Below are 14,693 nucleotides of genomic sequence, written 5' to 3'. Positions count from 1 at the left end.
CAGTCGCGAACCATTTCAACTCCCCCTCCCATTCCTCAGACGACATGTCCATCCTGGGCCTCCTGCAGTGCCACAACGATGCCACCCGAAGGTTGCAGGAACAGCAACTCATATTCCGCTTGGGAACCCTGCAGCCCATTGGTATCAATGTGGATTTCACAAACTTCAAAATCTCCCCTCCCCCTACCGCATCCCAAAACCAGTCCAGCTCGTCCCTGCCTCCCTAACCTGTTCTTCCTCCCACCTATCCCCTCCTCCCACCTCAAGCCGCACCTCCATCTCCTACCGACCAACCTCATCCCGCCCCCTTGACCTGTCCGTCCTCCCTGGACTGACCTATCCCCTTCCTAACTCCCTACCTACACTCACCTTTCCTGGCTCCATCCCCGCCTCTTCGACCTGTTTGTTTCCTCTCCACCTATCCTCTCCTCTATCCCTCTTCTATCCGCCTCCCACTCTCTCCCTATTTATTTCAAAACCCCCTTCCCCTCCCCCTTTTCTGATGAAGGGTCTAGGCCCGAAACGTCAGCCTCTCTGCTCCTATGATGCTGCTTGGCCTGCTGTGTTCATCCAGCCCTGCACCTTGTTGTCTCTTGAGCATGGACAGAAGATTGGCTAGCTAACAGGAGACAAAAGTGTAGATCATTTTATGGTTGGCAAGTGCGCTATGGCCTCAATTTTTACAGTTTATGTAAAGGTAAAGTTTATTTATTTATAAAGGTAAAATTTACATCCTTCCTTAAATAAGAAGACCAATACTGTACACAGTTTACCAGATATAATCTCACCAGTGCCCTGTATTACTGCAACATAACCTCCTTACCTTTGGCAGCATCTGTGGAGAGCCATAGTCCTACTCTTGTAAGAAAGAGATGACTGGCAGCATTACTACACCTCAGGTATTGGGAGAGGTTGGGAAAGAGTCCTTCATGGTAACCTCAACTGAAGTGGGAACTGAGCCCACACTGTCGGCGTCACAAACCAACCATCCAGCCAACTGAGCTATATATATATGACATAGATGAAGGAGCCAAAGGTATGATTACTAAATCAGCTGACAAAGATAGACATATCTATATCCAGGATCTGGAAAATGGAGTATAATGTGGTAAAGTGTGTAATTGTTCATTTTGGCAGAAAGAATAAAAAAGAAGCTAATTATCTAAAGGACGAGATGTTGCAGAACTCTGAGATGTAGAGGGGTCTGGATGCTCTAGTGCATGAATCACAGAAGATTTGTGTGCGTGTACAGCAAGTAATTAGAGAAACTAAGGAAGTTAATTGCAATTGTCTTTTCCCTAGGATGGAAAATTTCAAGACTAGGGGGGACATTTTTAAGGTGAGAGGAGAGAGATTTGAAAAAGACATGTGGGGCAAATCTTTTACACAGAGGGTAGTTCACATGTGGAATGAATGTCCTGTGGAAATGGTGGATATGGGTACAATTACAACATTTAAAAGACATTTGGATAAATACATGAATAAGAAAGGTTTGGAGGGATATGGTCCAGGAGCAGGCAGGAGGGACTAGTTTAGTTTGGGATTATGTTTGGTATAGATTAGTTGGATCAAAGGGTCTGTTTCCATGCTGTAGGACTCTATGACGAGAACTATGACTAACATTATTGTTTATTTGCAAGGGGAATTGAATACAAAAGTAAGGAGATAAAAGAAACAACTACAGATGCAAAAATCTGAAACAAAAACAGAAATTGGTGGAGAAACTCAGCAGGTCTGAGAACATCTGTGGAGAGAAAGCAGAGCCAATGTTTTGAGTACATTGACCATATTGAGGAAGGGTCATGGAGTTCAAACGTTTACTCTGCTTCTCTCCACAGATGCTGCCAAAGGTAAGGAGGTTATGTTGCAGTTATACAGGGCACTGGTGAGATTATATCTGGTAAACTGTGTACAGTATTGGTCTTCTTATTTAAGGAAGGATGTAAATATGTTGCAAGAAGCTCAGTGAAATGTTACTAGACTAAAACCCGGACTGGGTAGGCAGTCTTATAAGGAAAGGGTGGAGAGGCTAGGCTTGTAGAATTGTAACTGGTAACTTAATTGTAACGTATCACATTGCTGATGAGTCCTGATAGGATGGATGTGGAAAGGATATCTCCTCTTGTAGGAGAATCTAGACCTCGGGGTCATCATTTAAAAATAAAAGGTCACTATGACAGAGATGGGGGAAAATTCTTCTCACAGTTTTTGGAACTCGTTTCTTCAAAAGGCAGTGGAAGAAGAATGGTCCAGGCCCGAAACGTCAGCCTTCCTGCTCCTCTGATGCTGCTTGGCCTGCTGTGTTCATCCAGCTCTACACCTTGTTAACTCAGATTCTCCAGCATCTGCAGTTCCTACTATCTCTGAAACAATGTTTGAATATTGTTAGCTAGAGTTACATTCATTCTTGGTAAGCACGAAGGTGAAAGTTATTGAGGGCAGGCAGGAATGTGGACTAATCAGATCAACCATGATCTTACTGTATGCCAGAACAGGCTCGAAAAACTAAGAGGTCCATTCCTGCTCCTAATTCTTGTGTTGTTAAGAAGATCAAAGTTTATTACAGCTCTGAGTGCAGTGCTTTCCAAACAGTGTTTTCTCTCTAAGCTATGCAATGTTCTGTGCACAATGATCAGTCTTGGGGTCTGGAAGTTGCATGCCATGCATGGGCCTTGTTTCCGAGAGGAAACACTGCTTCCAAATCCTTTCTCTCTGTGTACCCATTTTAGTGTTTTTATAACATAGAACATAGAACAGTACAGCACAGTACAGGCCCTTCGGCCCACGATGTTGTGCCGAACTTTTACCCTAAACCAAGGGTCTATCTAACCTCCACCTCTACCTTATACTATTATCCATTTGCCTATCTAATAGCCGCATAAACGCCCCTAATGAGGCCGACTCCACTACCCGCTCTGGCAATGCATTCCACGCCCCGACCACTCTCTGAGTAAAGAACCTACCTCTGACGTCTCCCCTATATCTACCTCCACTCACTTTAAAACTATGCCCCCTCGTAATAGCTACCTCCACCCGAGGAAAAAGTCTCTGGCTGGCTACTCTATCTATACCTCTAATCATTTTGTACACCTCCATTAAGTCACCTCTCATCCTTTGTCGTTCTAAAGAGAAAAGCCTGAGCTCTCTTAACCTTTCCTCGTAAGACCTTCCCTCCATCCCAGGCAACATCCTGGTAAATCTCCTGTGTACCTTTTCCAATGCTTCCACATCTTTCTTGTAATGAGGTGACCAGAACTGTACACAGTTCTTCAAATGTGGTCGAACCAGGGTTTTGTATAGCTGGAGTATAACTTCACGGCTCTTGAACTCAATCCCTCTATTAATGAAAGCTAACACACTATACACCTTCTTAACAACTCTATCCACCTGGGTGGCAGCTTTCAGGGAACTGTGGACATGAACCCCGAGATCCCTCTGCTCCTCCACACTGCCAAGAATCTTTCCGTTAACCCTGTATTCTGCTTTCAAGGTTGTCCTTCGAAAATGAATCACCTCACACTTTGCAGGGTTAAACTCCATCTGCCACTTCTCAGCCCAGCTCTGCATCCTATCAATGTCCCTTTGTAACCTAGAACAGCCCTCCGCACTATCCACAATTCGACCCACCTTTGTATCGTCCGCGAATTTACTAATCCACCCTTCCACTTCTACATCCAAATCATTTACAAAAATCACAAATAGAAGAGGACCCAGAACAGATCCTTGTGGTACACCACTCGTAACTGAGCACCATGTTGAATATTTTCCGTTCACTACCACCCTTTGTCTTCTAAGGGTCAGCCAATTCTGAATCCAATCTGCCACATTTCTCCCTATCCCATGCCTCCTTACTTTCTGCGTGAGCCTACCATGGGGAATCTTATCAAATGCCTTACTTAAATCCGTGTATACCACATCCACTGCTCTACCTTCATCCACGTGTTTGGTCACCTCTTCAAAGAATTCAATAAGGTTTGTGAAGCATGAACTACTCCTCACAAATCCATGCTGACTATCACGAATCAAACTGTGCCTATCCAAGTGATCATAAATCCTATCTCTCAGAGCCCTTTCCAATAATTTGCCGACTGCTGAAGTAAGACTAACTGGCCTGTAATTTCCCGGGTTATCCCTGTTCCCTTTTTTGAACAAGGGAATGACGTTTGTCTCTCTCCAATCTTCCGGCAGTATACCCGTGGACAGTGACGATGAAAAAATCATCGCCAAAGGCCCTGCGATCTCTTCCCTTGCTTCCCATAGAATCCTTGGATAAATCCCAACAGGCCCGGGGGACTTATCTATCTTCAAGTTCCTCAAAGTTCCTATTACATCTTCTTTACTAGCATCCACCTCCTCTTGCCTACCAGCCTGTTTCACACTGTCCTCCCCTACAACTGGGTCCCTCTCAGTTGTGAATACCGAAGAAAAGTATTCATTAAGGACCTGTCCAATCTCTTTAGGGTCCGTGCACAAATTCCCTTTACAATCCTTGATCAGCCCTACCCTTTCTCTGGTCATTCTCTTATTCCTCACGTACGTGTAAAAAGCCTTGGAGTTTTCCTTGATCCTTTCTGCCAAGGTTTTCTCATGTCCCCTTATAGCTCTCCTAAGCCCTTTCTTCAGCTCCTTCCTGGATAACTTGTATCACTCTAGAGCCTTTTCCGTTCCTTGTTTCCTAAACTTTATGTAAGCATCCTTCTTCCTCTTAACCAGTTGTTTGACCTCTCTTGAGAATTAAGGCTCCCTCACTTGACCGCACCTTCCCTACCTACTAGGGACAAACATATTGAGCACAGTCTGCATTCCTTAAACAATCTCCACATTTCTATAGTGTTCTTCCATGACAGCATCTGTTCCCATTTTATGTTACCCAGTTCTTACCTAATGGAATTATAATTACCCCTCCCCCAATTATAAACCTTACCCTGCTGTATCTACCTATCCTTTTCCATGGCTATTGTAAAAGTAACAGAGTTATGATCGCTACCGCCAAAATTCTCTCCTACCAACAAGTCTAACACTTGGCCCGGTTCATTGCCAAGCACCAAATCCAAAGTGGCCTCTCCTCGTGTTGGTCTATCTACATACTGTGTCAGGAATCTTTCCTGAGCGCACTGGACAAAATCCGCTCCATCTAAACTATTACAACTAAAAAATTTCCAATCAATATTTGGAAAGTTGAAGTCACCCATGACTACAACCCTGTGACTTCTGCACCTTTCCAGTATCTGCTCCTCCACTTCTCTGCAACTATTAGGGGGTCTGTAAAAATCCCCCAACAAAGTGACTGCTCCTTTCTTGTTCCTGACCTCAACCCAAACTGACTCTGTAGACATATTATTCTTGAACTGCCTTTCAGTAGCTGCAATACTAGCCCTGACTTGCAATGCCACTCCGCTGCCTCTTTTAACACCCTCCCTATTTCTTTTAAAGCATCTAAATCCCAGAACTTCCAACAACCATTCCTGTCCCTCAGTTACCCAAGTTTCTGTAATGGCCACAACATCGTAGTTCCAAGTACCGACCCACGCTCTAAGTTCATCCGTCTTATTTCTGATACTTCTAGCATTGAAGTATACACACTTCAAACCATCCCTGTGTCCACAATTACGCTCCATCGACCGCATTTCTTTATTAATAACCTCACTCCCTGTTGTGTCTGTTTAAAGGCTGAATACCTCATCCTCTGAATTACAAATCCAGTTCTCCACACCAATGTGACTATTAACTCAATGTTAACCCAGAAATGGGGGACAGGCTCTAACAGCTGTCAGTTGGCAGGCTTGAGTGAGTGGTATGTCGGGGGCTGGGATAGTGGTGTAAAGTGGCAGCATTAAAATCATTTCTCTTCTTGTGGCACAATGCGTTTCATGCACTCATTGTAGCGTGGAATGGATACCTTTGACAAGGGTCTTTCCCTCTGAGCACTCGCACTGCCTTGTATGTATAATTGCTTGAAAATTAAAATAATACATCCTCCAAGAACTGGCAGTTGTCAGCAACAGATTGATAAGGCCATGCTGCTGTCAGGAGGACAACTACCACCATGAGGTCTAAGGTGATTTATGTGCCTTTTTTAAAGAAAGGAAGGTTGTTTTTGTTGTTGGAAGATGTGTGGTGAGGGGTTAAGCAACCCCCTCCCTTCATCATCATAGGTCAAGTCCTTCCCTATGCGAACTGACAAGACAGCTTTTTGTGTTTAACCCATTCACAGGATGTAGGCCAGGTTTATTCTCCAGAGGACAGTTAAGAGTCAACCACGTTGCTGTGGATCTGGAGTACACATAGAGTCAGACCAAGTGAGGACAGTAGTTAGCTTCCCTAAAGGGCATTAGTGAACCAGTTGGGTTTTTCTGACAATTGACAATGGTTTCATTATACCCTTAATTCTAAGCTTTTAATTCATTTTTCAAATTCCACCACCTGCCATGGTGGAGTTTGAACCCAGGCCCTATAATATTATTTGGATTTCTCTCAGTTAATAGCCTAGCAATAATACCAATATGCTATCGCCTTCATATGCTGACATTGATTTAGCAGTTGAGTAGCTGACTGTTTTTCATCCTACCTGGAGCTGACAGAATTGCTTATCACTTAACCACCTTAAGGGACTGAATTAGCAGTGAATCGCGAAGGTCAAATTTGCCCAGAGCTTAATTCCAGCAGAGGTAGGAAGGCAACAGGATTCTGGTCTGCCGCTAGCCCATCTAATTAAGTTGCCTCCTCACCTCTATTCCTGCTGCTCCGCCACAGGAAGATTCTGCCTCAGGTTTGGGAACCCCGGCCTTAAGGGATGCTGCATTTCTAAGTCAACTCTCCTGCCGTATAAACCTTAGTGGGTGGGGAGCTATAGAAGTGAAATGTCTGTCACACCGAGACACCAATTTTGTCATAAAATTATGATGTAATTATCATTAAATGCTCTGTGGAGAAATTATATGTGGGAAAATAATGCAAAGTATTCTATGAGAAGCTGTGCACACCGGCCTTAATGATTGATAGGTTTATGTCTTTGAGAGTGAGATATTGTTAAAATGTCTTTCAGGAAGGCAGTTACGGTCATGCTGTATCAGAGCTGTTGATGTTTTGACTTTGTCTGTTTCACTGCCAAGTAAAGTGGTGCTGATCTATCCTCATAATGATGCATTTGAAAGAACTGCTCATACATTTTTGTTATATAACGATTCTAAACTGGAAAGCAATTAGTTGTGCTGCATTTTAAAAAGGAGAGACTGTAAACTACAATGTTACCTCAGAGTGAGGAATGCAATAGAGAGTAATGCACTTGCTGTCGTCTTTTCTAAAGCTCTATTTTAATTGGCCTCTCCCTGAAGGTGCTCACTTATCTCTGATTATCAGTGTATGATCAGCTCTCTGGGATCTACCTATTATTGAGACTGGAACAGTGCACATTGATAAACTAGTTGTTCCTGGCAGATATCACAGTCAAGCCCAATCCTGTTGTAATCTGGCATCTGTGTGTGTTCACATTCTGTCAGAAATCACTGAGTAGCAATCAGAAGCGGTAATCTTTTCCTCCTCCCTGGTGAATGTTGTGAGATTGTTTATAGCCAAACCTAATTTTGCCTTTACCTGTTTGATGCTACTTCTCTTTCAGCACTTGCTGATTTGATTTCTTCTTGCCTAGTGTAGGAATGTTGTGGCTACTTATAGTGTCCCACTTCCCCTTGCACTTCTGCTGAGCACGTGTAGGTGGAATTTAATGTTTGTGTAGGGTATCTTGCTCATCAGATGAAGAACCAGTGGGAGACCCATGTGGCCTGTATTGGAAAGTGGTTAATTAGAATCAATTGCCCATCAGGCACTTAAAAGATCTGCACAAGCTATCTCTGGGATCTACGAATCCGGGGCGGAAGTCCCAATCAGAGGTCAGCAGCTCCCCTTTGCCGATCGGTGCCACTTATTTTGAGCTCTTAACTCAACAGTAGTATGACTTTACTGAAACAGGCTGCAAGATAGCAGCCCCAAGTCAGTACCTTATCGTAAAATGTGAAGTCAGCATAGTCTTACCAGATCATTGGGGCTGCTCTCTCACCAGAGAGACAATTGGTGGTTTAACATGAGGGTCACCACACCTCAGCGGAGGGTAAAGGTTAGGCCCTTCATAGTAACCTCAACCAGGGCAGTAATCAAACCCATACTGCTGACATCACTGTGCATCGCAAACCAGCTATCCAACTAACTGAGCTAACGATCACATAGTTGTGGCACACCGGGAGGCATATTGACACAGATTGCATTTCTATCCCAACATTCCCTTTTTGTGCAAAAAAACTAAAAGAAATTGCATGTATCCTCTTGCAGATTTTGAATTACTGAAGATATACAATTTATAAGTGACTGTTCTCATGAATTAGTTGTTCATTAGTCCTGTCAGTTGAAATCACAATCTGTTCTATCATGGATATGCTCTAGCTGATTCACTACCTCCGTGTTTCTGCACATGATGACTTTCCTGAAGGTAATTTTCTCTCAGTAGATATGCTTTCATGCAGGATTGCTTATGCCTAATACAGTCCTGTTTCTTAATTTGGTCATATTTTCATTACAAAGATTCAGAGGTTTCTGTGAGCTAAATTAATGAGGTCACATTTTGATCAATGGACACCTTTTAATTTTAGCCCAAATACTGAACACATAACATTCATAAATTATATTCAGGTGGGGTTCAAATCATGCCTTCAAAGTTTCTGCAGTTTTGTTTCTGTTCTTTGGAAAGACTTAGAGTGATGTACACTTTGAAACAATCTCTTCTCAGCAGTGATAAGAGTGCAGCTATGTGTAGCTGCTCTGGCTTGTTAAGCAGATCTGTCACAATTTCATAATTCTGCCATTATGTGCAGAAAAATTACTAGCTCTGCTTCATATCTTCTTTCATTTTGACTGGAGCTGGGAGAGGAAAAATTGCAGCTATTGTGCCTCACCCAGTATTTCAGCTGTGACCCATTTCTTTGTTCTTTCTCACATTCTTTTCAGTGGCTTGTACCTGTGACTGTCTGTCAGTAGCTGTATTTCTTTTTTAAACAGCTCTTCAACACTCAATCTCAGCTTCACTCCTGACACCATATTTCAGGCTCTAATAATAACATTTTCGTCTGTATTGTGACTTTAATGAAACTGGTGTCAAGATAGCTGCCCTCCGTCAGTGCCTTATGGTGTAGGTTACATTGGTATGACAAGTTAAAAGGTACATTGGTTGAGACTGCATTTTCATCCTAGACACCACGGGGAGCAGTTGCTGTAACTGGGGGACCTAGACTACAGCTTAGTAAGTGTAACAAAAATGGGGCCTCAATCTAGGTTTGGAGGAGGGCCAGTGGTAATTGGAGATAAGGGCAGAATATGGCTCTTTGTAGGACTCTCCATCTCCCGATGCCAAGTCTCTTGATTAACCACAGAGTTTCTTTGAACATGGGACCCGCCGCAAGTCTATAAGCAAACCCAAAAAGGGCTTTGCTTTTCTGGCTACCCGCCTGGCAACACTTTGCCCAGCCATTAATTGCTGACACACTTAAGGGCTTGAATTAGCAACCAGATGGGGGAAGGTCATCCCCGTGTCCCAGATTTTATTGAACTGAAGTGGGAATGCAGCAGAGTCCCCATTGTCCTAATGGCTAAATGATCCCAACACCTCCTAATATGTTGCCGGGGGCAGAAACATTAAATTCCATCTAATGAATTGAAACCTGGAACTTTGCTGATCGTCTTAATTGAATGAGTGATGTGGACAAATGTCTGTTGAAAATTTGCACCAGACACACACCTGTATAGAATGATCTTGTACAACATCTCACTTCTTCACTCCTGGAATCACATAATAGGGCAATTGGGAGGTCATCAAGTTGCAAAATGATGTGCCCTGCCCATCTAATTATTCTTGATACATGGTCACAATGGTGGTTAGGAATAATTGCAGGCAGGCATTTACACTGCATTGTGAATAATTTTTTGCAACATGTTCAGACAATACCAATAGGTCACCACGAGCACGCAGAAGTGTTACAGAAACCTTTGAAAAACAAAGCTAAAGGGAATAACACAGTGTAGAGCTGGAAGACCCTGACCTGAAACGTCAGCTTTCCTGCTCCTCTGATGCTGCCTGGTCTGCAGCTCCACACTGTGTTATCTCTGACTCTAGCATCGGCAGTTCTGACTATCCGAAGCTAAAAGGAATATTTTTATTTTACTATGGAGACTAGTTTAAATAAAAGCTAACTGCGGGATATGTAAATGATTCAAAATATAAAAATTCTGTTCTTATATTAATAGCTTTCCCCTTTTTTTTGCAGAATAATGGATCTCTGAACTGGTGTCAAAATCACAAGCAATGCTCAAAGGTGAGTGCACACCAAACAAGGGATGAGATCTAGCTTGTAATTACTGACCATATGAAACTTTGCAAAGTTAATACCAAAGGTAGTATAACATGCAATTTTACTTGTATTACAAGTGACATGGTTTTAATTCAAACTAAACTGGCTGTACCACAGTTCTCTTTCAAAAATATACTTGCACGCGCTGAGATTTCACAGGCCCTCACAGCTATCCAGCACCCAGTCATTCTTCCTCTTTGAGCCTGTACTGCACAAATGCTGGCAGGTTATTTGACTATGGTGGGAATTTGCAGCCAAGTTTATTCTTGATTTCACTCAGTGCCCATAGTGTTTTTTCCCCAGGAGGGGTTATCAACTTCCATTCATGAGTGAAAACCACTGCTGATTTTGTCTCTGCCTGAAGTAGTAGGGTTGCAGAAACTGATGGCAACTCCTCCATTACCAGTCAAACTGATTAACCTATCTCTGTGTAGTCTGGGGATTGAATATGGGACCTTCCATGATGGACCGTTCATTTACAATCTCAGCCATGGGGGAAGAACTAACCTTAATGTCAAAGATAGTAGGAACTGCAGATGCTGGAGAATCCGAGACAACAAGGTTCAGGGCTAGATGAACACAGCAGGCCAAGCAGCATCATAGGAGCAGAAAGGCTGACGTTTCAGGCCTAGACCCTTCATCAGAAAAGGGTCTAGGCCCAAACTATGATGCTGCTTGGCCTGCTGTGTTCATCCAGCCCTGCACATTGTTGTCTCTTAATGTCAAAGGATCAGATTTTCTTTGTAGAGGAAAAAAGATACTTGCTTAACTTTATCCTTTTGGAATTTCTTAATCTGTAATATATATACAAGTATAATTATCAATTAAATATATTTCTAGATTTGGGAGATTTTTGAGGGGGCTAAGAACAAATGAAAAGCAAATGTGTCTCAAGCAAATGATTTAAATTCATTTGACGAGCATCAGAGACCTACATCAGCTACTATTTGTCTCTGTTTCCTTGGTAAAGTGTACACCACCTTTTGTCCTGCTTCTTGCTGACTCTTTGACCCCAATAGATCACACAGTAACAAAGCCCATATCTTCCTGGTCAGACTGTGTTCAAGACTCCTGTAGAGAGAGGACAATGTGCTGGCATCATCCAAGGTCAGAATAACACTAGAAACTGCAGGCTTGGGTTGTTCCTTTCATACAGAAATAATGGAAGGATCACCCTTCTGTAGCTCCAGAAGATTATTTCACTCAAGGCTGTGAAGAATGAGTGAAGGCAAGCTGTCAGCTTCTTTGTCTACATATCAGTTGTCTAGCACAGCACATCAGTGATAGCAACTGAAAGAGGTGAGATTCAATCATTTGATGCAAGTAGTAGTACTTTGAAGAGCTCTCTCACTGGACTTCAATTCATATTTAATGCATGATCCAATTCGCCTTTCTGCCACACATGTCTGGATTATATCTCTGATAAATGCATTTTTTTCCTTTGTCATAAGAACAAGGAGCAGGAGTAGGCCATTTGGCCCCTCGAGCCTGTAGTATAGTAGTTCACAAATAGTAGTTCACAAATGAGTAGCTGTAAAATAATGAATACATCAGACTACTATGATATAATAGAAGTTTATGTATCTCAAAAATGGTGAAGATGAACTTCAAATAATTTTATGGTATTTAGGGTAAGTGATTTTCAAACTTCACCAATTGCCCTCTCATTATTTAATCATAGGAAATGGGATTGAAATCTCTTCCAGTTAACCTGATATTATTTATAATAAATATCTGTCAGTTATCGGCAAATGTTATCCTGTTTTTGTATCAACACTTTTAAAAAGAAATTGCTCATGGGATGTGGATGTTGCTGGCAGAGCCAGCATTTATTACCCATCCTTAATTGCCCTGGAGAAGGTGATGATGAGCTGCTTGTTGAACTGCTGCAGTCCAAGGGGTATAGGGACACCAATAGCGCTGTTTGGAGGGGAATTCCAGGGGTTTGACCCAGCAAAAGTGAAGAAATTGAAACATATTTTCAAGTCAGGATGATGTATGGCTTGGAGGTATTCCCATGCATCTTCTGCCTTTATCCTTCTAGGCAGATTAGTTCCCAGGTTTGGAAGGTGCTGTCAAAGGATCCTGGATAATTTACTGCAGTGCATCTTATACGTAGTGCACATAGCTGCCACTGAGCCTCAATAGTGAAGGCAGTGAATGTTGTGAGTGGGGTGAACAGAATGCCAGTCAACTGGGCTGCTTTGTTCTGAATGGTAGTGAGTTTTTTGAGTGTTGTTGGAGTTGAACTCATCCAGGCCAGTGGGGAGTATTCCATCACACTCTTGAGTTGTACCATGTAGATAGTGGACATGCTTTGAGGAGTCAGGAGATGAGTTAGGCAGTACAGGATTCCTAGCTTCTGTACCTACTCCTGTTGTCACATATTTTTACCACTAGCCCAGTTCAGTTTCTGGTCAAGGTAACGTTTTTTGTTAGTGGGGGATTCAGTGAAGGTGATGCCATTCAATGTTAAAGGATGATGTTTAGATCCTCTTTTTATTGGAAATGGCCTGACAGTTCAGTGGAGTAAATGTTGCCCAAACCTGAATGTTGGCCAGGTCTTGCAGCATTTGGACAAGGACAGCTGCAGAATCTCAGGATTTGCGAATGGTGCTTAACATTGTGCAATCATCAACTGGCGTCCCCACATCTGACCTTATGATGGAGGGCAGGTCATTGATGAAGTAGCTGAAGCTGATCGACACTAAGACACAACTGTGAGCATCTAGGGTCATGTGGTGCAGTGGTAGTGTCCCTACCTTTAAGCCTGAAGGTGTGGTTTCAAGCCTCACTTGCTCCAGAGGTATGTCATAACATCCCTGTACAATGTACTTAAAAAAAATCTACACTGAGGAACTGCAGTGCTATCCTTTGACTGAGATAATTGACCTCCATCATTTGTTTTTGTTCATCACTATGCATGTTAGGGGTTAAAATTCCTCCTCATGAAATTACAATCATTCATTGCAGCAAAAACAAATTGCCTAGGCATTGAGTATTTTCAATCAAATAATAAAGTAGGGAACACTGTTCTTTGGTGAATTCTGTGTGGCAACTCCTTGGAGTCCATTTGATAACCATTTAACACCCTGTATCTCATGCAGAATAAATTGTTGTTCCCTTGGTATTTTGGCATTCTTCTGCTGTCCTGACGAGTGCAAGATGAAAAGCTTCTGCAGGATAGCACTTTTTCAGCAATAATCATGTCATGAAATTGCTTGGGGAGGGGTTGGGAATCCTGCCTTGAATTCATGACAACTTTATTGTAAGAATCATTACTGCAAAAATTTTCACTCTATCATTTGCGACGTACAATGATGATCACACAAGAGAATAATTACTAGTTGTTTATGTAGAAATAGCTTGCAATTCATTCATATACACAATTTATTTTACACAGTATTTTTATGTGCTCAGTATCCATTGTTCGCTTGGGAGCTTGCAGGGGAAAATAAATTCCTTTATTGGTTAGTTACCATGCACCTGTCTCTCCATAGTTATTTATTACCAAAAACTGGGCCTATTCTAATCTAAGATAACAAGGCGTAGAGCTGGATGAACACAGCAGGCCAAGCAGCATCATGGGAGCAGGAAGGCTGACGTTTCGGTCCTACTATCTCTATTCTAATCTATGTCTGTGACATCATGACCCTTACTGATTTAAATTAAATTGAATTTCAGACAAATTATATTGCACCAATCACTTCCCTCAATACCTTCCCCATTCCCAGCACCTAATGTCATCGAGTACCATGGGTTCAAAAGCAACAGGTTGACTCACAAAAAATACTCTGCACTGAACCTCACCCTATCTTGGCACAGTGCCATTTTTGTTGAGTTTCACAGAGGATTTCTGTCTGTGAGGCCTCACAAGTTTTCTCATGCTATTACCCAAGCTTGTCTCATTAACCGTTCTGCTTGGGAGCCCCCTCATCCAGTGCCAGCCTGATTGTGTCCTGGAAGTACTCGCCACTGCTGGGATATCCTGGGACATACTGCACCCATGTTGTGGGTGCTACCTTGGAAATATAGCTGTGCATCTGGTCAAATGTTGACAGTCTGGAGTTGTCCTTCACCATCAATGTATTGGCATGGCTACCGCAAACCAATGCTTCTCATTGCACAGAGGTGGCACAACTGACACTTCCTGGCATAGAACTGCACACTCAAACACCTATTGCTGTTGGAGCACCAGGACGTAACGGCTTGCCTCAATTTAACCACCATGCCATCTTACATCACACTCTGCTACTGGTACTCTTTCCTCAATTTTCATTATAGCCCCACATCTCATTG

General features: G+C 42.6%; 1 protein-coding gene across 1 annotated transcript in view; it reads left to right on the top strand.

Moving 5' to 3' along the window:
• The window catches only part of LOC109913292 (anosmin-1), a 215,278-nt gene that overhangs the window by 22,553 nt on the left and 178,032 nt on the right, over window positions 1-14,693 (top strand). Inside the window, exon 2 of the mRNA XM_048598054.1 lies at window positions 10,311-10,358. Within this exon, the coding sequence (XP_048454011.1) occupies window positions 10,311-10,358 (48 nt within the window). The remainder of the gene's footprint in view (window positions 1-10,310; window positions 10,359-14,693) is intronic.

Source organism: Rhincodon typus, chromosome 6 (assembly GCF_021869965.1).
Source record: "Rhincodon typus isolate 14 chromosome 6, sRhiTyp1.1, whole genome shotgun sequence".
NCBI classification, from domain to species: Eukaryota; Metazoa; Chordata; class Chondrichthyes; order Orectolobiformes; family Rhincodontidae; genus Rhincodon; species Rhincodon typus.
The sequence above is the reverse complement of the archived record's forward strand: the minus strand, read 5'-3'. Positions and strand labels throughout refer to the sequence as shown.